The sequence below is a fragment of the Chaetodon auriga genome, chromosome 18 (genome assembly GCF_051107435.1).
Source record: "Chaetodon auriga isolate fChaAug3 chromosome 18, fChaAug3.hap1, whole genome shotgun sequence".
Taxonomy (NCBI): domain Eukaryota; kingdom Metazoa; phylum Chordata; class Actinopteri; order Chaetodontiformes; family Chaetodontidae; genus Chaetodon; species Chaetodon auriga.
The window spans coordinates 13,748,093-13,770,446 of record NC_135091.1 but is presented as its reverse complement, the minus strand read 5'-3'; the positions used below and the strand labels follow the sequence as shown (position 1 = coordinate 13,770,446).

Genomic DNA, 22,354 nt, shown 5'->3' with positions numbered 1-22,354 from the left:
GATATTAATTTGCAGCCCTAATGTTCTGTGGCAAAGGAATTGGAGTCATCTCAACACAAACAAATTGGATCTTGCAGCCCATCTGTAATGCGAGGCATGCCCGCAGGTATGGCGGCAAGCCTAGTGACCCCCTCCAACAAGCAGAGGAGGATGCGGCTAAATTGCCTGTTCAGTGGTCAAGCAGCGTTCAAAATATAAGGAAGGAAGGAAGGAAGGGAGAAAAGCGGCGTATGATGTCTATGATTGATGGAGTTCTGACGAGGTCCTGAGTGCAGCTGGCCACTGGATCTGAATGTGTTTGTCAGATGTGATTGCGGCGGTATTAAGAGAGGTGGGGGAGGAAAAGACAGTAGATGAAAACAGAAATAAGAGGAAACACTGCAGGGGAAGAACAGACGGTGGTTTGGGGAAAAATGTTGAAGTATAGGTGTGACCAGTGTTTCAGAACACTCAGGCTATTACACAGCCTGTCAGAGCCACCTCCCTGTGTGCTTGCCCTCTTTTCTGTCCCTCCCCTGGTCATCGTCAGCAAAGATCAGCGCAGCTACAAGACTATTTTTGATCCTCTCACTTTCCAGCTATTTGTTGACCTTTTTTTCCCCCCGTGTTGCTCTGTAGAGCCCACGTTCAAATGCCAAACGCACAATGTATCGTACATGAAAGGAAGGAAGTGTCAATACCGCAGATCCCTCGCTGGAACCGTAGGAGCTTTTTCTTGAGAGATCAAACTGACAAGATTGTGGTCAGGACTCCACTTGCGTGCTGTTGAAGACGATTTAGATCCCAGATAATGATATGGGATTTCAGACCTGGTGCCTGCCTACCTTTGAAGTTCATTCACTTAAATGAGCTACTTAAACTATGCATTAACCCCGTGGAGGCTGTCTTGAACTTTAAATAATAACCTTCATTTAACAGTAGGAGCATAAACCACACCTATTTAACAGTTATGGCCCATAAATCAGAATGTATTTATACTCCTTCATATATATTAACATTCAACATCCACGCAGTGTGATTTCGTCGACAGTAAATCAGAACGCTGCAGTGACGCCTGGCCCAGCTTTTTCTAATCACACCGTGCTACTAAATATAAAAACACCAGTAAAATTGCACCAGTAAGAATGACACGACATTTATGAAGCACAGTCCTTCAGCACGACATCAGGAAGCTGCTCCGCTCTTCAGTTTTCATTTCCACACAGCGTTAATAGAATTCCCTATCAGTCTAAATTCTTCTGGAGATATCTGCAGAATTTTGTTCTCTTCACTCGCACTCTTGTGCAGTCCTTCCTCGCCTTATTTGAACTCCAAACCTTGGCTATAAACATGGACAAAAAAAACATGGATTTAGCAGAATAGTTCTTTTCCTCACATCCTATGATATGTGTTCATGTGTGTCCAAGTTCATTGTTTTTATGCATGTGAGTGCATGTGAGCATTAAATCTACACCATGGATGTCAAATACAATGTTCTTATTGATATCTGTTCAAAGGGGCGGGGGGATATTTATGGTGGATGATCAGGCATCAGCGCCACGTATAGGGAGGTTTCAATGAATGATTCCAAAGTCTCCAGAGAGTTTGGCGTTGATTAGTGTTCATAGAGTTTTCCAATAGAAAATGATAAAATATCTGCACATTGTAAATTTCATTGCGTATATTGTTTATTGCCTCATCATTCTTTGTATATATTGTTTATTGTTTATTTTATGTTTTTGCAAAACTTCTCTTATAGTTTTGAGCTGTATGTCTTTTTCTTTCTTTGCAAGTACATGCAATGCTTAAACCGGAGCCGCATACCTTGTATATGCACACATTCTTGCCCAAGAACGCTAATTCTGATTCTGATTTTAATTTTCTTAATAACAAGAATATTTCTTGAGAATTCAACTCTCAAAACTCAACTATTTTCGTATCATCGGGTCTCTATCAGTGTGGTTTGATCCAAGCTGACTGACACATTCTGAGTTAAGCTCACTTCAAACCAGCAAGAACAGCAAGAGCAAACACAGAGTACTGCTGTAATGATGGCTGGAAGCTGCTGTGATCATGCTGGAGCCCATCGCTCCTCATAAGCAGCTGACTGAGAACATTGCATTGACATCTGCTAATCACCAGTTTGGGCTCTCCAGGTCTATTTTAAAACTGAAGAAAGTGACTAATTTGAGTGCCACAAAAATGTCAACCACTGCTTTCTTTGACATTATTGTCGTCCACATAAACTAATCAAATCAGTGGGCTCACAGCAGACACACGTCCAGACACAGTAATTGTAGTAGCTGTTTAAGAAAAGTACTTCAGTTACTGCTATCTGCCCTCAAAGAAACGCACGAGAGATGACCCCTCCCAGCCATGATCCTGCTCACTTTGACAACTATGTGCTGTTTGTTCACACTTTCCACACGTTTCAGTAACTGACAAGAGCCATCCAGACTGTAGCTCCTGCTGTTGGCTTCCAGTAATTGATTTCAATGAGGAGGTGTCTGAAATGATTTTGTCCAGCTCTCCTCCTCTTTGGATGTCGCTGTCTGCTGATGATATGCAGGGGAAAACATCCGTTCTAAGAGAAGATTAACCTCGTTTATTTACTTGTAGTCAGTGAAAGTAGGCGTATGCATGCGGGCAGGGTGGACGCTGTTGTGTCCCTTTACGCGCATTGCGAAGCGTATCGGACTGCTCTGCGCCTCCTCCTCCTCTTCCTCCTCCTCTCACCATCTCACCCCTCTCTCTCTCTCTCTCTCTCTCTCTCTCTCTCTCTCTGTCTCTCTCTCTCTCTCTCTCTCTCTCTGAAGGTGTTTTAACTTTCCGAAGGCGACAACATTTCAGTCGACTCTCAAGGTAAACGCTTTATGGGGAAGGGAGACCTTCGTATTTATAGAGGAGAGAGATTACGAGAGTGTGACGGCGGTGTTTTTGCCGAGCGAAGACCTGTTCGCCCGAAATGATTGGCTCTTCCTTCAAATGAGAAAGTCTAAAGAAATGTCTTTCCCCCCTGGCCGACACCTTCAGCATAACAGCCACAATGTTCGGGCGGAAACAAGCGAGTGTTTGCGTCCTCCAAACAGTATTTGGATTGCCAAAGGTAGGGAATGAATCCACCCTTTAAAGCTAAAAGCGTCTTTCCTGGCTTTTCTTTTGTTTAGTTCAGTTTGCTTTCCGTGGCGCGCGTTTTAACGCTGTAAAGCGCGTTCAGAATGGTTTAAAATAGGTCTAAATTGCCTTTACGCAAAATGTGTTTTTACATTTACGCACATGTTCGCATCTCATTGTTTCATAGAAAGAAGTGAAGTGTCGCAATGCAATGGGGCTGCTGTCACGGAGGATGTTGTTGATGAAGAACTCCGCACAGTTTCCACCTGCGACCGCGTGATCACAAATCCCGTCCGCTCGTCTTTGTGTGTGTTATGACTGAGATATGCTCCTGGCATGAAGTCATCATGTCACTCTGTGGGCTCTGCGCTGCGCTACTGCCTTTTCTCTGTGTGGACACTGGTCAGAACACTTGTCCGGAGAGTGCGTTCAGGAAAATTTTTCAGCCTGTAAACAATGAAAAAACAACAGGACACGAAAGGAGTGGTTCAGTGTCTGCGTTCAGTCAGATTATCTTTATTTTTATGCATGCAAGAAGTCATTGTAGGGTGATGACAGGGATAATTGTTGCAGCTTTGGGCAAAATCAGGAGGCATGCAGCAAGGAGCTTATGTTCTATCTTTCTAACACACACACACACACACACACACACACACAGAGAGAGAGAGAGAGAGAGAGAGAGAGAGCTATCAATCCCCACCTTTTCTCTCTGATCTACCTCTGGTGTCTGCAACAATTGGGATGGCACAAGTGATGTCAGGTCTGATCCCTGCTTGAACTGCAGTCCTAATAGATTGAAAAACCTTCGACAGAAAGTGGCTGGTTTTCAACTCACAGCTTCAGCAGCATGTCTGGAGAATCAGATGTTTCACAAATGTGCTTCACATATGATCCACTCCACACGTATGACACTGTGTCGTCTGATTTGAAGTGTTTTGTTTGTCACTGTGGAACTCTATCTATCTATCTATCTATCTATCTATATATCTATCTATCTAAATTCTGGCATGCCGTCAGCTGCTGGGGACTATGATCTATAGGCAACGAAGCCAGTTTAGCCTGCATCTTATTGACAACAAACCGCTGTAGCAACAGTGTACGTGGTTGGTATTGACAGCAGCGTCCCATTGAATTATTCAAACGCATGTGGCTTAGATTTTCAGTGGAGGATTTAATCAAGGTACGCTTTGAACCATCTGAAGGAGGTGTGGAAGACACTAAGCCAAGTGATAAGAGTGTTGTCGTACGGGAGAGGAGACAAGGGTCCAGAGGAAAAAGAGAGAGAGAGAGTCCTCTGTGGAAGGGTCCTTGCTGAGGGTTTAATGTTTTATCAGCTCCACAGATAGACGTGCAGACGGAGGGGACAGACTATCAGCATTGGCTGCTGACACAGGACTAGGATTCAGATTAATTTCAAGTGGATTACGACGTTCTACACAGTCTCCTTTGATGATAATAGTTCATAAAAGGATCAGTCAACAGGGTTTTAAGCCCATTACTCTCTTCATCCTGTTCTGTTGCTTAATCTGTCAGTGGACTTTCATGTGCTGATGCCAGAGGGTAAGGTTTGCAGACAAATGCAGTCTGGGGACTAGTTTGCATTTTCTGCACTGAGCCCTTGTGCATTACCTCGATCTGTGATCATCAATAACTACCTGGCGTTACCTTATTATGCATGTGGCACGCCAGCCCCTGCTTCCAAAATGAAATTACAGGAAGTTGTCGAGTGCAGTGAGCAGGTCTCCACATGAGGTATCCAGGAAAAGCTGCGAGAGACACAGGCTGGATGAAATGGGAGAGTAAACATGGCTGACAGATAAGACACATTGGTATTCAGCTGCATCTCGCCGCGCTGGCCTCCAGGCCTGGCTGATAATACCCGCTCTCGGCTTCAGGGTCAGAGGTCTGGGGTTGATTGGCAACGGGCTGACACAGGGAAATAGAGTGTGCTGACTGGAGTCTAATGGGGTTGAGGAACACAGACGTATCAGTGCGGCTGGCATGTTCACGGTCTCACTCTTAGCCGCGCGCACCTGGATGCTTACAGGTTGTTCACTAATCTATTAGCCCCTCGTCAGACACCCCTGGGCCCTCCCACACAGCAGCACTGCAGCCTGCGCTTGTGCCATCTCTGTCATGCTGAATTGTTTTTCCTCGCAACAGCGTTTGCTCTGCCTCATTCGCTTTCAGCTGTACCTCCCAGCTCTTCTTGCCTCCAAGGCGCTTCTGTCTACCAACATGCCGAACGCACTCAACCAGAGAATCGCATATAAGTATGATCTCTCTTTCGTTCCCCCTCCTCTCTGTCTTTTCTTTGCTCTTTCCCAAACACATCCACCCACACACACACACGAATATTTACTCATAGCCGTACGTGCATGGAACACAAACGCCCACAAACACATGCGCACACACACATCAACACGCAGGACTGTGGTTATTTCTCCGGTGTTCATCCTCACTGATTCTGAGGTGTCCTACATTGCTCAGTTTGCACTGAAACGGCTTTTTCACACTTTAATTCCCATTAACTGGGAAAAAAGCTCATCTCTGCACCAACAACACAGCAGCAACGTATCTGGAAGCATGACAACACCAAAAAGATTTCTCTGAGCATCCCTAAGTAATGACATGAAAAGTAATCCGCTGTCAGCTTGTAGCATTTGTGCAGAGTAGGAGTGTTACAGTGGCAGAAACAGGAAAGTACTCATACTTATTATGGCTATATTCATGACAGCCACTGTACCTGCTTTAATGTCAGCCAGAGGGAGTTCATTGACATTGATCTGTTGGCACTGGTCTGTTTGGGAAAGCATACAGAAGGCATTTTTGGCCTTCTGCTGCTGTGAAAAAGTCTTTTTGGACGAGCAACGTCCTGTTTTGTGTCGTTGAAGCCATATCTCACAGAGCTGCGAGATCTGATCATCAGAAACCAGTGGAAGTAGCTTGTCCTCCTACAAACTGTCTCATGTGATTATGCTAATCGCAGCTGCGTTTCAGTATTAATGCAGCAATGATTTATTGATGTTAAAATGCTATTTGGAGCTCCTTTAACTTAAGTGGCTATCCTTTGATTTGGAAAAAAAAAAAAGAGAAGCTTTCTGACATTTTGAAAACTCTGGGACACGAGGGTGTGTTATGTAAAAGCCCTCTTTGACACCCAGTTGGAACGAATAAATAGATGCAGCTCATGTCCAAAAAATCAGTTTAGATTATTCATCAGCTCCGCCCAGGAGGTCGCAACTGATTATCAGCAACAAATCTCCCCTGGAGATGGCACGGGTGCAGTATTTTAAGGACACTTCGGCAAGGCAGATGCCAGAGACCATCGTGCCCCAGAAAAGCAGCAGTGTAATGCAGCAATAGCATCCTAAGTAGACTGCAACCTCAGCACCTGCTCATCTTTAGTTTTTCATGAGAATTTGTAAGTGCTCAAAGTTTCAGTCGACTGACTCAAGAACTGCATGAGCGTGCGATCCCCCCGAGCCATACGTAGACCAAGGGGCGCGCTGGTGTGGAACAACAATGTCAGCACATTCAGACGCAGAAGGTCCAACGGGGAGGAACCACGAAAACTTTCTTGGCTGTCCGGTGCTTTCTGGGCTTCAGGAAGCCTGGGAGCGCGGGGCTTGTATTTTATTCATGGGGCAGAAAACATGAAAAGTACAGCAAACAAAAACCTACGTTGGGGGAAAAATGAGAGAATCAAAGAACTGCAGCTTGAAAGGAGTAGGACAATGTAAGACACAAGGGGTGATTACACTGGAAATGAAGAGTAGAGGATGAAAAATGGCAGCACACTGCAGGTTATGGGCCAGTCTGTCTCTTCCTCAGGACACTGATGAAGTGGCACTCTGTCCAGTCCAGTGGGAGACTATTTTAGAGTAGAGCTCCATAACATCCTATAATATGGAGTCTATAAGCTGTCATGTTTTCTTGTGGTAAATGTCTGTATGACACAGAATTTAAAGCTTAAGCAAAAGAAAAAATCAAATTGATTTTGCTCAATATGAATCAGAGGAGGTTTTTCTGACCATGATTAACCAAAGGATCAAAAAATACACGACTCATCTATGAAACGATTAGTGTACATGTTTTTAAACTGTGTATCAACAAGCCATTATCCATATCCCATCACCACAATGCTATTTTGTATTATGTGTAATCTTGTTGTCTTCAATTGGAAATACCTTTAAGCATTTGGAAATGGAGCAGTAAGCCAGCCATACACGATTGGGGTCAGGACCTCAAGAAATAATCTGCTTTTGGCATTTCTATTTTAAATGCAGATTAATCAGACAAAGGTTAAGGGTGGAGATGAGAATCAGAGAACTCTGGGTTGTTTTTTGCAGCGTGCAAATAGCTGGGAGGGAGAGAAGGTTATCATTTGGTTTTTGGAACTTGTGGTCTGAGTTTCCTCTTGGAAATATTTCAATAGTCAATTTCAAGTTGTGCAGTTGCTCTCTCCATCCTTGTTTGTGAACGACGGAGCCTTCCAGGATGCCCCTTTCATACCCAGTCATGATGCTATCACCTGTTACCAGTGAACCTGTTTACCTGTGGAACGAGTGTTTTTGGAGCATTCCACTACTTTCCCAGTCTTTAGTTGCTGCATCAAATTCACAATAAGCATATATTTACAAAAATCAATGAAGTTGATGCAGTAAAACATTAAATATATTGTCTTTGCCTTGTTTTTAATTGAGGTCATGTCAAAAAGGATTAACAAATGATCACAGTTTGTTTTGTTTGTGTTTTGCACAGCATCTCAAATTTTAAAGTATAAAATTATTAGGGTTCACAAATTCAAATAAAATTCAAATGCCCTATAAAAACACACTCACTCACACACACACACACACACACACACTCAAATTTCTCAAATTCATTAAGATCATTTCTGATCAAAAAATTCACACCAAGGATAAACAATCCAGCCTGAATCAAATTTAAGAAAGAAAGAAAGAAAGAAAGAAAGAAAGAAAGAAAGAAAAAGGAAAAAAAGAAGAAAATCTTTTTAATCATTTTGCTTAAAAAAAATCTTTCTGGCCATGAGTGATGTCATAGACATGTGGCAGACATAGCCATCTTAAATAACTCTTCATCTTTAATTAAAATAATTGCGATACACTTACAGGTTAGTGGCAAAGAATATTTTTTTATGTGCTGCCAACTGTGGTTTTAATGCTCGTCTTTAACCTGTCTTTTAACTTGTATCATATTTTCACATCGTAAAGACAATTTGCAGTCAACGTCAAACTGCTTTCAGCATAACTGTCAGCTATAGATTTACACAGAGGAGGAAGATTACAGCCCGTTTAGCTTTACAGGTGCAGGAGGGCTCACCTGATCCATATCAGGAAGTGAGCTTGATGACACCTAAGAAGACCCAAACAAAGGAGCAGTAACAATGAAATTATAGTAGATGGCAGTGCTTGATGTATTGCTGTTACTCCTCTTGTATGTGTGTGTGTGTGTGTGTGTGTGTGTTCCTTAAAGTGTCAAGAGGGAGGAAGCAAATGAAACTTAATTGAATCATCTGCAGGGTGCTGCTCTTGACATGCGGGATGCTGTAAAAAGTTGCTGCTGAGGGAACGACAGCTGAACTTTGATCTGACGTGAGCAAGTGTTCGGTAAACTGTTACCTGCTGGAAGGCGTCAAATAAAATGTTCCCTCCAGATTTCATATGGAATCTAAAAACTCTCCCTTTCTCTGTTTCTGTTCCTTTCCTCTCCAGATCTCTGAGTGCCGAATGCTGAATGCCACTGACACCTTCACTCCCATCAGCGCACGCCATTGAGAAGCACGCCCTGCCTTATTTCACACGTCATTGTCCCGTCTCTTTGCAAGAGTTAACGTCGCTGAGAAACTCCGCCTGCTCACCCTTTTCCCCCTGTTGCTATGGAGAATCTCAGTGAGCTCCAGAACCCGTTGCTGGACAAAAACAGCAAGCACATGGTCAACGGTTATGGGGGCGACTTCCCTAATAACCAGTACCAGGAAAACATTATTAATTACTTTGCTGGAGGAGGAGGTGGAGGTGAGGGAGGAGGCGGAGGAAAGGTGACTAACGGCAACGTAGTGAGCGGAGGTAGTTACAGTGCCAACGGAAAGATGAAATCTCAGCAGCTTTTGGATGCCACCTCGCTGCATCTGGCGGTGGAGGCCTTCTACAGGCCCAACTTCATCCTGTACAAGGAGGACAGCGGCAGCATCAAGGCTAAGGAATACAAAAGCGAGTGCTGTGAGACCACCTTCACGGAGAAGAAGGCCAAAGAGGCGTCCAACACGACGGGTGCAGACACGCCCGGCACGGAGGATCCCCAGGCGAAGCTGCTGGAAGACGGCGAGCACATCAAGATCCAGACGGTCTCCTATGAGGTTGAGGAGGAGGAGTATGTGGAGTATGAGGTAAGAGAGAGAATGCATGAGTAGAGTTAAGGAAGAAAGTGACAAATTTGATGATTTCACTGTTAAAGTACGTAGCACCTCATGTAGCCATCGTCCAAAAGAATGTATGGAACATCAAGGATGCTAAAACCCTTCAAAGAGACAGATACAGATGAAAGTATTTTAGTTTAAGAGCTTTTAAGGCAGCTGAGGTGCATTTCTTTGGGGGTCAGGGACAAACTTGTGCAATCCTTGTGTTTTCAATGAAAGAACCATATCAGGCTGATAGACTTGGATACCTGCAGTGTGTTTGTGTCGAGTGAGAGAAAGAGGATGCTTGTATCCCTGTTGGGTTTGTCCACTTGCATCATCACATGCTCCACGCCTGGATCAGACTAACAATTTCCTAACCACAAATCCCATTTGATCCACTGACCTTGGCCTCAATTCCCAACTCAAAAATTCATCGTTAGATAATAGTAAATCACCCACGCCTGCCTCACCCAGGGATATTAGGTGCTACAGTAGTACAGCATTAGCCACAGTATTTTCACCCTCAACTGGCACTGCCAATAGGAAAATGCACTCCAAAGGATTTAGGGGATTGGACAGGCGGAATAGGGTGTTGAGTTCGGCCAGTGTCCTGCAGGAGCTAATGGACTGACAGCCACATGCCCCAGAGTCTGCTCGAATTAACCTGGATTGCTGTGATAAACATGTAGCTGCTGAAACGCAACATGACATGAGTGCATGTGTAGCTTGGGGGCTCATTCTGCAAGAAGACAGTGCATTTGACATTATGAATAAAGAATTAGGCAAAAAAAAAAAAAAAAACTTCAATCAGAGAAAGAGATAAGAAAAACAATAATGTACAGATGCTAAAGAGCAAATAACCTGCACATTTTCCTTTTATGTCCTTTGTGCTGTTTCAGTGGATGCTCGCAAAAAGAGAGCAAATGAATCAGACACATGTACCGAGGTTCCTCTTAGCCGCACAAAGGTTAAGTGAACTCATTACCATATTGTTCATATTTTTCCACACGTTTCCTGCTCACAAATGAACAAGCACATGAAAAAGGCATCACCAGGCCCCACAGCCAGTTGCGAGATGTAGAGAGAAAGATGCACCGTGGGACTTGTTATGTAGCCTCCCAGCAGTAGACCATTGACACCACAAAGTGCAGGTTGTCTCCACTGCCCTGCCCACAGCCTGACACAATGCAAAGACAGACAACAAAGCCCTTCTGCTGAGATGCACTAGACTAGTTGGCATTCTGAGTGTTCACTTAACGAGGCGCCATTGTACGAGATGTATTTCCTGTGTAGCCTGAGTCTGGATTGCATGTTTGCAAGCACAGAACAGTTAAACTCCCAACTATTTTTAGTATTCATTATTTATTTACTTTTGTGGAGTTTCTCTCTTAATGGTTTGTAACAAGTTGAGGGCAAATTATATTTTTGTGGGTTGGTTTGGAAATAATGTTAATTAGCCTGAAGGTGCCCTGTGGGGTTTTCTTGTAAACAAACAAAATTTATGTTTACAAATGCATTGTGTGTATCCTGCTCTGATAATCCTTTCGGTTGCATTTTCTTCCTCATTAAATCATTATAAAGCTGATTTTCTGAATGTTCTAATACGTGCAACATTTACACACGATTGCCAGCTTGCAGTGCATCGAGACGCTTCTTTGCACATTACTGCCACCCACCGTTGATGAGCGGAATAGCTTAAAACTGGCAGATGGAATGTGTATTGTGTTGCCTGCATGCTTATGAACAGATACACAGATGCAGAGATACATTTGTTTGCTTCATTTCTATTTTGTTCTCTGAGCTTTTGATATAAGGTGACAGCTAAATGCAACATGTACATTCATTTGAGGCAGGATTTTCTTTAGGGGCTCTCCTCAACTATGAAATAAAACTCTCTCTATATATAGTTTAGACTTTGCATGCTATATAACTATATAAAATTATTCTTTGTTTTATGAGGACAACATGACAGCCCTTTGATATTGCACGTCCACAATATGGCATGAACATTCCTGTAATCCATATACCGGTCATAATCCCTGCATGACATTAGTACGCAAAACACACATTTGTAATCAACATCAATAGATGTTGATTAAAAATTGCCATCAGACCATAAATCAGAGGTCTCAGCAATATCCTCGAGGCACACACACATTAATCACACATAGGCTCACAAACAATACAGTATAAAAGCAGCACACATAATAAATAAACGTGCATACTTTCGATACAACAGTGACAGTCAGTCAGACACACAGACACACACACACACACACACACACACACACACACACAAACACACACACAGACACACATACACACACACCCAGAAACGCAGTGTATTGTGCTATTGGTTGTAGTAACCACAGTAAAATGGAAGCAGAGGCCCAATCATGAGTACAGTAACTGCAATATACTCCAATATACCAGACTCTCTTAAAAATTGTGTGACTTTTGTGAGCCCTTGAATTCAGGGAGACTTTCTAAACTTTGTGAAATGCTGTCTTGATCAAAATCTTAATCAGTTGTCCCCTCTTGTGATTTCTGCAAAGTAAATCATTAAATTATTCCTTCTTTTGTGTTAAGATTTTTTGCAGTTTGTCCTGGTGTTACGGTGGAAGGTAGGCAGTAAGCTCCACCCCTTCAATGATGTGCACCTATTGATGGCACCTGCACTCATTAGCGCAGCTGGAACTAATCAGCTGGGCTGCTCTATAAAAGGAGGCTTGTGGCTCTGCTTTAGTTGGGTGTGTGATACCAGAGAGTTAACACCTTCAGTTGGCTCTCCTGGTTTTGTGTGTGGCATTGATGAATGAGTGTGTGAATGGTCTTAAACTGTGGTGATTCTTTCTTTTCCAGAATTTCGCTCCCTCCTTTTTAGTGACTCTCAGTTTTTTGTTTTTGGGCTCATTTCTTTTGTTCTTCTATCATTTTGATAGAATTTGTGGGTGTGTGGATAAGTTACTCTCCATCACCTTTTAGACCCCAAGAGGCCCATTTTGTGTTGAGTGCAGTTTGTGTTTTTGTTAGTTTCCCCTACAAGCGACCACCATTAAGTTTGTTTTGAGGGGAAACGTAACACTGGTGTGTTGCTGTAATGTTGTGAAGCCTCCTCTGTGTATAAAGTAGGTTTTACCTGCCAAACACACCGTAACCTTTCTGCCATCAACGCTATTTTCTGAAAAGAAGTAACATTTTTATTGATGCTACTATTGTCGGATTTTACAAAAACAATAACCGCAATTTGATCTGTGGGTAGCCGTGGAGAAAGTGCCCAGACTCCCTTAACAAATCAAGTTTTTTGAGCTGCCAACACTTTTTGAAACGCTGTCTATGACAAATTATTTATCTCCTCTTGTAAATTTGGAAAATATCTGAATCCTACCTGAGTTATACCTGCATTTTTCTTTTGACAGCACTGGAGGAATGCTTAACGTTTGGAGGCACCATATTTATCCACAGGACTCTGTCCCAATATTAGTCTGACTGACTTGCTTCAAAATGCATTTGACATCGTTACAATGCACATGAGAGTGACACCAGTTCTGACAGAGGCAGCAGGAATTGATTACACGACTGATATTAGCTAACATTCCATTAACATAATATTGTGTTTTTGTTATACTTGCTTGGGGGATATTTCAAGCACTCTTAGGGGCTGTCTGGTGGCCATCAGGACTCTAAGCAGGCCCCAGTCGTTGTTCAAATTGTGTCTAATTGATATAATATAGTACAAAATAATATAATATGATATAATTTAATTTACATCAGTTGGTTCATGTAAATCCTACAAATAATGAGGGAGTTCATTTGTATGTGTTTAATTGCATTTGCATGTGTTATTGTAATTGTTAATACATACCGTACTGTCACCATATTAATTCATGTGCACGTGTTTCAAATAAATCAATGCAGAAGATTTCATTTATTGCCTCAAAACCTTCACTTGAAAACTCTGGATTCTGTTTCAGTTCAGCTGTGCTTCAGTCTCTTTTTCTTTTTATGAGGGAGGAACAAAGAAGAAGAAAGATTTAGGTAGTGGAGGCTTGCTCTGAGGAGGCTGGGATTGGGAGTGTGACAAAAGGATGGAAAATTATAGCTTTATATCCAGGCAATTTTCTGCTACTATCTAAACTGTTCACGTCTTCATAGTTACACAGGGGTTGTGTGTGTCTGGATAGTTGGATGGAGGAATTTTAGGAAGCGATTTCTCGTGTTTTTGTTTTGATGGCAGGTTAAGAATGATGATGATGTGTCTTAACATTTAAAGGCACCGTCAGCTCGAGAGCATTGACACATGGGACGGCAACATTTGCTCCTATCGTAGGTATGATGGCGATATATCACGAAATGAGCAGAAAAAGAACATCTTCAAAGGTGTTGCTGATCCTTACGTCCGTCGACAGTGCACATACTTTGAACTCTGCACATGCTTTAAGCTTTGCACGTGCACTGCTTAAAAATTCAACATGTCCAGGCCTTTGCACAGCAGCATTTAAAACAGCAAAATCATTTCCTAAAATCTGAATGACTAGCATATTCTGAACCTTGGCCTGTGATTTTGCACCATTGACCAAGAGCTTTCTAGGGACCAGAGGACACCAGCATAGCTTATTAGCTGTTTTACTCCTCAGCTGAAGCATAAAATGCTCTGCATAAATGACAGAAAGTTATGAGACAGCCACCTTTTACAGTTACAATTAGTCATTTGGCAGATGCTTTTATCCAAAGCAACATTCATGTGAAGGGCCAGGGATCGAACCACTGGCCTCCTGATTGGCAGACGACCGCTCTACCTCCTGAGCCACAGCCACCCTTTTCAACTAAGTGCGTGAACTTATTGTCCCAGTGGTGATCAAGCTAATTGCTTGTTAAATGACATTTAGCCGTACCAGTTTTTGGTGTGATGAGGCCTTTAGGGACATCTTCTAAGCACTGAACCGCTACTCCTTTTTTCACAGTCCACATCTCAACTGTGTCTTTTTTTTTTTTTGCCTGTTTCTCCTTACACGGGGCTCCTTCTTAGAGAGCTCTATTGATTTCATAAAGGAACCAGCAAGGTGTAATGCCTTTTGCCTGATTCAGCAAAATGATGTTCCTCACCAATCATGGTCTGAATCTTGTACGATGTCTAATCCATAATCGTTACAATCCTGAGAGTGATCACAAATGCATATTAAACAGGTAACCTGAAACGTTTTCATCAGCACTGTTTAACTAGATGAGACAAAAATGGGAACAATGCCAGAAACTTTTCTTCCTGTGAACCAAACTCCCCCCTCATAGGTTTATACAGCAGCAAATATGTCAATATAGTGCAATATATTCTATACTGGGATGATTACTGTGACCAATTATTATTGTGAACTTCTGTCCAACTTGGCTTGAGGAAGGATTTTAGAGGTACTATGAAAGAATGCCACTGCTCAGCAGGTGTTGCATACAGTACAGGAAACAGTGTGAAATAGTAAGCTTTAAATCCTCACCAATTTCTAAAAGGTCATTAACTCCAGGCGGTACAGGATGTACTCATTTTTCTTTCCCTTTAACTTGCAGATATTAAAACCCTGGTGTTTTCAGAACTCATTGCCAAAAATTAAAGAAGGGGAAGTACTGGAGCGGAATAAAGAGTTCTGTATTCAATGTTTCTAAAAGGATTTCTCGAATGCAGCGCTCATTCTCTCCAATTATCAAAGTGCATAAGTAAATTACAGATAGCCTCGGAGGAGGATCAGTCAAGGAGAAGAGACATTTCTTCAAGGAGATTTAAATACTTCTTTTTGTTGTAATGTCCCTACCTGTCAAACTTGAAATGCATTGGCAGCTGCTGATATTAATTGAAAAATTTGCAGTTCTTGTGTGATTTCAGCCTCTTATTCTCACTTTATAGTTCAGTATACTATCAGTGTCAGTAATCAGCGTAGCTGCAGATGACAAACCTTTTTGTACAAGCATCAAACATCCAATTTTGGTGAGATTCATTAAACGTGTTTGTAGAAAATTCTTTGAGAGCCTTTTCATTCCTTCCATCTCCACATAACAATCCCCTTTATTAGTTGGTGGCTGTATTACTCTATTACTATCTGTTTGTATATCATAACAAGGAACACCACTCTCAGTCTTTCTCTCTCATTTTTCATCAACTTCTTTTTATTTTTGAGCAGAATATTGGAAAGGAAAGTTGAGTTTGTTACCAGAACTTCTTCTTCATTACATAGAGGGTCCATGATAATAAGCCTAACCCTTTGCCTTCAGAGAATGACAAGCTTAACACAGAGCTCAAGTCTTCCCATGTTAGAGGCTTCACTGCCAGACAGCCAAGAAAATCTTATCTGTCTCCCCTTACCAGCTCCCACACTTAACAAGTATACAGCAAGCACTGGAGGTCTGCCAAGTCATCCCCCCTCTGTCTCTGCCTACCTCCTAGTCAGACTGCTCGCTGGCAGGTGAGATCATGTCCACACTCAGCAAGCTCCATCTGAAAAAGTTTCCCATACCCCCAAAACTACTGGGTATGGATTCCATACTGCTCACATCTGAGCTGTAAACACTCGCTCTGAATGACAATACAGATCACACAAAAGAAGGGTTTATACCTAACAAGGTGAGTGCAACTTGTCGGCACTGTGATCAGCGCTTTGATCGATGTTGTCAGTGCTGCAGTGCCCAAATTACTGATGGTGAACAGGTAGCACTTAAAAGCTGAAGACAAATTACTGCTTTACTTTATCCTCATTCAGTTGTCTGACAACAGAATCAGAAACATGTCAACGAGGGTACCTTAATTGTGTGCGTTGCTTAACAACAATAGTGATCATGGAGAGTTGGAGGTAAGACAACTGAGGTTTTCTTTCTCTATACAAGAAGGAAGATGAATAAATTCATTTTCATTCATTTTTGTGTGTCAGTGGTGACAGAGAACTTTCAGTAAATGACCTGTCACGGTGTTTTTTGATGTTCTGTATCTGCATTAGATGGACATTGCAGTTAGATACAGTAACACAGTCCTGTCCGAGTGGAGATACTGCTGCTCCTCACTAAACCATAATGAGCTGGAAGGCTCGTCACTGTGGACCTGTGGGTCTGAGGCAGGAGATGTGTCAGGCAGTTCTTCTATTCGCTGTATGTGGACACACCTGACAAAGTTAGTACATCTGACAACAGAGCAGAGTTCCAGGAAGAATAAAGTGGTTGAACAGGACAGGCCAGGGTCTAAGCATTAGTTTAAACCCCTCATTCCTGTGAATATTGGCAGTAACCTCAGATTGGGGAGTTAAATGGGGTTAATGAACCAGCAGGAATTAATTTACCTTGATTTTAACAAGATTGTATTGCTGCACTTCTTCCTCACGAATGTCTGGCCAACGAGCATTTTAAGTCCCAGAACTGAAATGACACATTTATCAATCATTTGGGGCACGAAACGATCTTTGAGCTGCTTCTCTGTCCAAATTACAACAGAAGAGGAGAAATTCATACAACTTATGTTATTTCTACTGTAAATCTCTGTAGCCGGACACACTTAGCAGGCTTCAAATCCGCAGCCATTAATCCCTGGCGGAAAACGGTGTGTGGCTCCCTCTGGATTGGCAATGAGTTGCTGTCCCGAGTGAAGGATTTGAAGCATCTTGGTGTTTCTGTTTAAGGAGGGACCCTTAAACAGAACTGCGGTTGCGGTTGCCGTTGTTCCGACAGCTGTTGAAAACGCCTCTTTATTTCATTATTCATTACGCTGTCAAAATATATCTGATTGGCTCTTTAAACTACATCTTGCTTTGAGCGTCTAATATTGCCGTGGATGGGTTTACACTGGAGTTAGTTGAAAGCTCAGAGCATCTCATACAGACATTTATGACAAAACATCTGTATTTGACGACCTGGGAATGAGAACGAGGCCTGGAGGGCGGATTCACTGACAATGCAAGCCACTTTGTAGAGAGGTAAACTAATGAGTGGAAGTACATTTAATGGCTCTAACAGAATAAATACCAGTCATGAATAGTGTCAAAATGACTTAAAGGATCCAGTGACTCTGGATATCTTTGATCTTGGTGTCATGTACCAAGTCCATTAAAATTTTCCTGTATTTTCACCTGCATAAAAAATAGCACTTGATCTAGGGATAAGACCCACCATTTCTATTTGTCCGCCATCTGTTACACCATCTTCAGTGCATGAAATTTGCATTTATTAGTACATTTCATATTCACATAATAATTTGAACATGTGGTAGACCTGCCCCTCTGCCAAATTTGAATAAAAATAGCTTCTTCTCAGCTTTTCTGATCAAACCTTTGTTATTTTTTTCAGCACAGGCATTGGAGCGCTAAAATCATGGCTGTGGGTGTGAAACCAGTAGAGAGATGACTTTTAAAAGAAGTATATTTCTAACTGCCCTCTTTTAGATCAGATCAGGTTTGATTAGTGGGGTTGTTCATTCTCACTAAGTCTGAGGGGACGTGAGCACTTATGCCTTCATTAAATCTAAAACACAGTCATGCTGCAGCTCAGTGCACACATATTGTTCCTTTCCTGAAGGGCCCTGCACCCAATATGAGCCTGTGTCATATATTCTAGTGAAGTCTTTCAGAGATATCCCTTTTCTCATTCTGCATTAAATGATAAACCAATCTTTTGGATCATTTCAATTCAGCAGAAGCGGACTCCTCTCTGCTAACTGGAGATATTTATCCCATGGTTTGGTGCATTTTTCAGGGCTATAGAAACCATAAGCCGCACTCCGTGGCTTCAGAACAGTAATGGAAATTGTCAAAGAATTCGACTTTATTTCTGAAGAACGTCTGTAAACATACCAGGAAGAAAAACATTCTTTAGGTCGTCATTGTACCCAGAGTATAGGACCAAGGTGGAAAGCCATCTTACTTACACATTATACAAGTAACCATATAAGGACCAGAGTATGCTTGATCAGAACTAGGTCATATGACTTGTTGTCTGACCTCATTGGAAATCAAAAGTGTTTCTAATTATTCCCAGCGGCTGCATAAAGGTGGAGTGAAAAGCTGGCTGTCATAGAAAGGGGGAAGATGCAATACTGTGTAAACATGGGGATACCAGTGTACATTTTCAGAAAGCCTCTCCTGGAAGACATTCTTAGTGTTGCACTCGGTTGTACACATAAAAAGTGCCAGAAATCGTTGTGTCAAGAATGAAAAAAGAGAGCCTGAGAGAGGGCTTCAAACACCTGGCTCCTTTCTCACCTCATGAAGTGGGTGTGGATGTCGGTTTGTCGGTTTTCAGAAAGTTACAGAAATGGTCGGATGCAGCCGCCTCTAGTCTGATATCTGGAAGCTTTGGGGGGTTTGTGAAAGCTATTCGACTGATCTGACTAGCACTATCGACGGAGTATACTGGCCCCTTAAGACTTCAATGTACCCTTGTTTAATTTGCAGAATTAAGGTGAATTAGACTGCCACAGATGCAACCTCAGTCTGTTGCTTCACAGAAGCAGCATTATAAAAGACTGCAAACTTAAACTACAATCCAAGTGTGCACAGAAGAGGTAGCTGCAGAATTAAAACTGAAGATACAGGATTGGAACCTGGTTTCACTCTCAAAGTGATTGTCTGGTATTAGTACAGGGAGTCATGTTCAATGATGACTCACTCCAAGTTATTAAACTGCTCTGCTGCTGCTAAAGTTTTATTTGCATCAGTAAAACATTGTTCTTTAAAAGCATTTTAAAGGTATATGATGTTGAGGAGGAGAGGCTCTTGTTTTGTTTTAGTAGAAGAAGTGGTCTGCCAAATGTATTCAGGCAACAGTAATTTTTGACTTATAATAAAAACAAGCTTTTAAGTACAGTGTTTTTGAGGGGCCTTCACATGCTAGGACCCTGCAGGGAACTTGGCTCCACTATTCCCCTCACCACCAAACATGAAAAAATGCCCCCTTTAACACCATTGTTTACGCTGTGGGTTTACAATGGTCTTCATATTGGGGTGCATCATTGTAGTTTTAAATGCAGAAACAGTAGGGGTGTGAAAAGAGACTTCCACTGTAATGTCCCATAAAGTTCTTCTGTGCTCAAAGATGTACAACTCTTTCTCTCTGTGCGAGCTAGCATGGTTATATGTTTTTATGATCATATGTTGCGGTCCATTAAGAAATGCTGCCCCACATGCAATACTACACACTTTGAATTGAATTGAATTCTGGAATATATGTTGTAAAAAGATGATGTTTATTTTGTATTTTCTGAGCATGTGAAAGTGTAATGTTTTAAATTTGAAATGTGAAATGGACTGCTGAAGTGGCTGCTCTGAATAACACTTTAAGTAAAGAAATGATATATAAGGCATGTGGTGGTATCAGTCAAATAGAAAATTAGAAATAGAGGATTCCCCTCATTCTTGGTTTTGAAAGAAGTTCCTCAAAAAGAAATAAAGAAGCACAGTATTGTCTCTCTGCCAAACTCCACTGGTGCTTCCCTAATCCTCGCCTGAATGGCAGCTCAGAGTATTAAAAAGTGAATAATGAGAAAGATGCTCCTGTCATGCAATGAGTTTTGAGTAATATCAGCCCTTCGGGGATGATTATATGTTACAAATCTGAGAAGTTTTTTCAGGGACAGCCATGTCATGATTGTCCACCAGTCTGCTGGATTTAGATGGATTTAGATTTTCTTTATTCAAAAACAAACTGAAGGGAGATAAGGCTCTTTTTGCCATGTACGTATCATCAGTGGGCAGTTACCCTGGGGCTTGTCAGCCTTACATCCACTCTGTTGCTCTCCATTAGTGTGGCAGGTCACCTTCTCACTGGGTGTGAATATGTAATACAGCCTTGTCATATCCCATATTAAACGGCTATAGGAGCAGGCTGATGCTAGCAGCTTCGCTCCAATGCAGCTGCAGCCTCAGTCGGAGTGGCACTTATCTCAGCATGCAGGAAGGTGTTGAGTTTGTTTTAACTGTAGCTGAAATCTTTGGAGTTCGGATCCTTGGATCTTGTTTTTGTTGTGTGGAAAGAGGATTGCATGAGTGCGTGCATACAGGCCGTAAGATGATATTTAGATGTAGTCCCATCTGCAGCTTTCAAGTGTTAGGTGAGTTTCTTTCCTTTGTTTAATGCAGGCCCATATTGTACCTCTTTTTGTTGCTGTGTACTATTATAGTATTCATGTAGTATTTCTATGTATTTGTCTTCTGCAACCAGTTGTTTCAGTATATTAGGGTGCATTATGAAAGTTGAACCCTTCTATTTGTCTTTTCTTTCCTGTTTTTAAGGTAATTTTTCAGCATTTTTATGCTTTTGTTAGGGATAAACAGTATAGATGTGATAGGAAATGAGATAAGACGCAGGTGGGGAGTGACATGCAAGAAAGATCCGAGGCCGGACTCAAACCAGGCACAATGCAGCACCTTAAACTACAATCAACAAGGGTTGTTTTTCTAATAATATGAAATACACAAGAGGTAGCCATAGGACCAGAGTTTATTGTTATTTTTGTCTGATTTAATCTGTGATTTCTTTGCTGTACAACGCAGTTTTGCTTGTTGTACCTGTTTACAGAACATGATGTGAATACTAAACAGGATGTGTAGTGTTGTAGCCTCATTACACCATCCTAAATTGCACACCTGTCAACTAGAGGCCACTGGGGCAATGGAAAGAAAAAACAACAAATATCGTATTCATTAATTCCCCGCAGGCAGTACATCCCCATGACAAATGTAATACATGTGTGAGAGGACTGCATCACGACAAGGCTCTTATCATTGCGATCACAGGCTCTGTCACTGAGTGTCCCTCTGGGGGTCCTGAGGGTGGTGGACCTCATTGGGCTGCTGACCCCAGACACTTTGTAAATCACAAGGTCTTATTAACCATGTGGCAACGCTTGTATTTCTCTCTCCCCTTTGGTAGCACTCTATCACACTGCTTGATAAATTACGAACCCTTATGATAACACCCTAGTCATATCTGTGCTCCAACCCCAGAATAACTTAACATGACCATCTGAGTACAGCATGGATACAGAGCGAGTGCATGTTGCCCTGATGCTGTGTTAGGGTGCAGAGGGTACAACTGAATGTTGTCATGGCTCCAATGGCCCCGCGACAGACAGGGAGACCAGATGATCTGCAGATGGCTTTCATGCAAAAAAACAGTCACTGCATTTTGTAGAAATATAAATAAATGAGAGGGGGCTATGAGGAGGGCACAGATATTAATGACTTCTGCCTGCTCCCTTTTGGATGTGGATGTGGGACACTCGTGCAAAAGCAATCATGAGATAACATCATACGTAGTTTTTGTGATTTCCCATGAATATCTGCTGCAGTGTATACCTAATATGTATCTGTGTTGTAAATGTAATTTTGTGCTATATTTCATCTGTAATGGCATCTGCACATTAACTTCTCTTATGCCCTCAGCCAAGTAATTGAATTCCCTTTGGTGTCTTCCTGCATCTAGACCTCTCTCCATACGTTACCTTTGTGCGTCTGCACAGTAAAGCTATTATTTCATGTAATTTGTGTGTTTGTAATGTGTAGTTTACTGTCTCATACATTCAGGCCAGCAGCTGCACTGCTCAGATCCTAAAGCTAAAGCTCCTTTTTCCACCATGCAAAACTTACAGTTGTTATGGATTCACACTGACTATGCTGGGTGAACTGTATAGCATGGCAATGGAGATAATATATTCACATTTTCCCTATAGAGGCAAGAGACATCTAAATGAAGAAGTCAGCTCTCATAACATGAGTCTGCATTCATAAGCATATCAAAGAAAAGTATATAAAGAAAACTGTGACTGACATCCTCAAGGACATTGAGCTTCAGACACATTTTTTTTATGAATTTTTT

The 22,354-nt window shown here is 42.0% G+C and overlaps 1 protein-coding gene across 5 annotated transcripts in view; it reads left to right on the top strand.

Annotated features, from left to right (window-relative positions):
- The window catches only part of syndig1l (synapse differentiation inducing 1-like), a 75,743-nt gene that overhangs the window by 38,333 nt on the left and 15,056 nt on the right, over positions 1–22,354 (top strand). The window contains exons 1-2 of one of the 5 annotated variants that reach the window (XM_076756308.1): positions 2,604–3,085; positions 8,832–9,505. In XM_076756308.1, coding sequence (XP_076612423.1) covers positions 8,996–9,505 — 510 coding nt within the window. In that variant the 5' untranslated portion in view covers positions 2,604–3,085; positions 8,832–8,995. Of the gene's footprint in view, positions 1–2,603; positions 3,086–8,658; positions 8,727–8,831; positions 9,506–22,354 lie in introns of those variants that run through there. The other 4 variants (XM_076756309.1, XM_076756313.1, XM_076756310.1 and 1 more) reach the window with 4 other exon arrangements.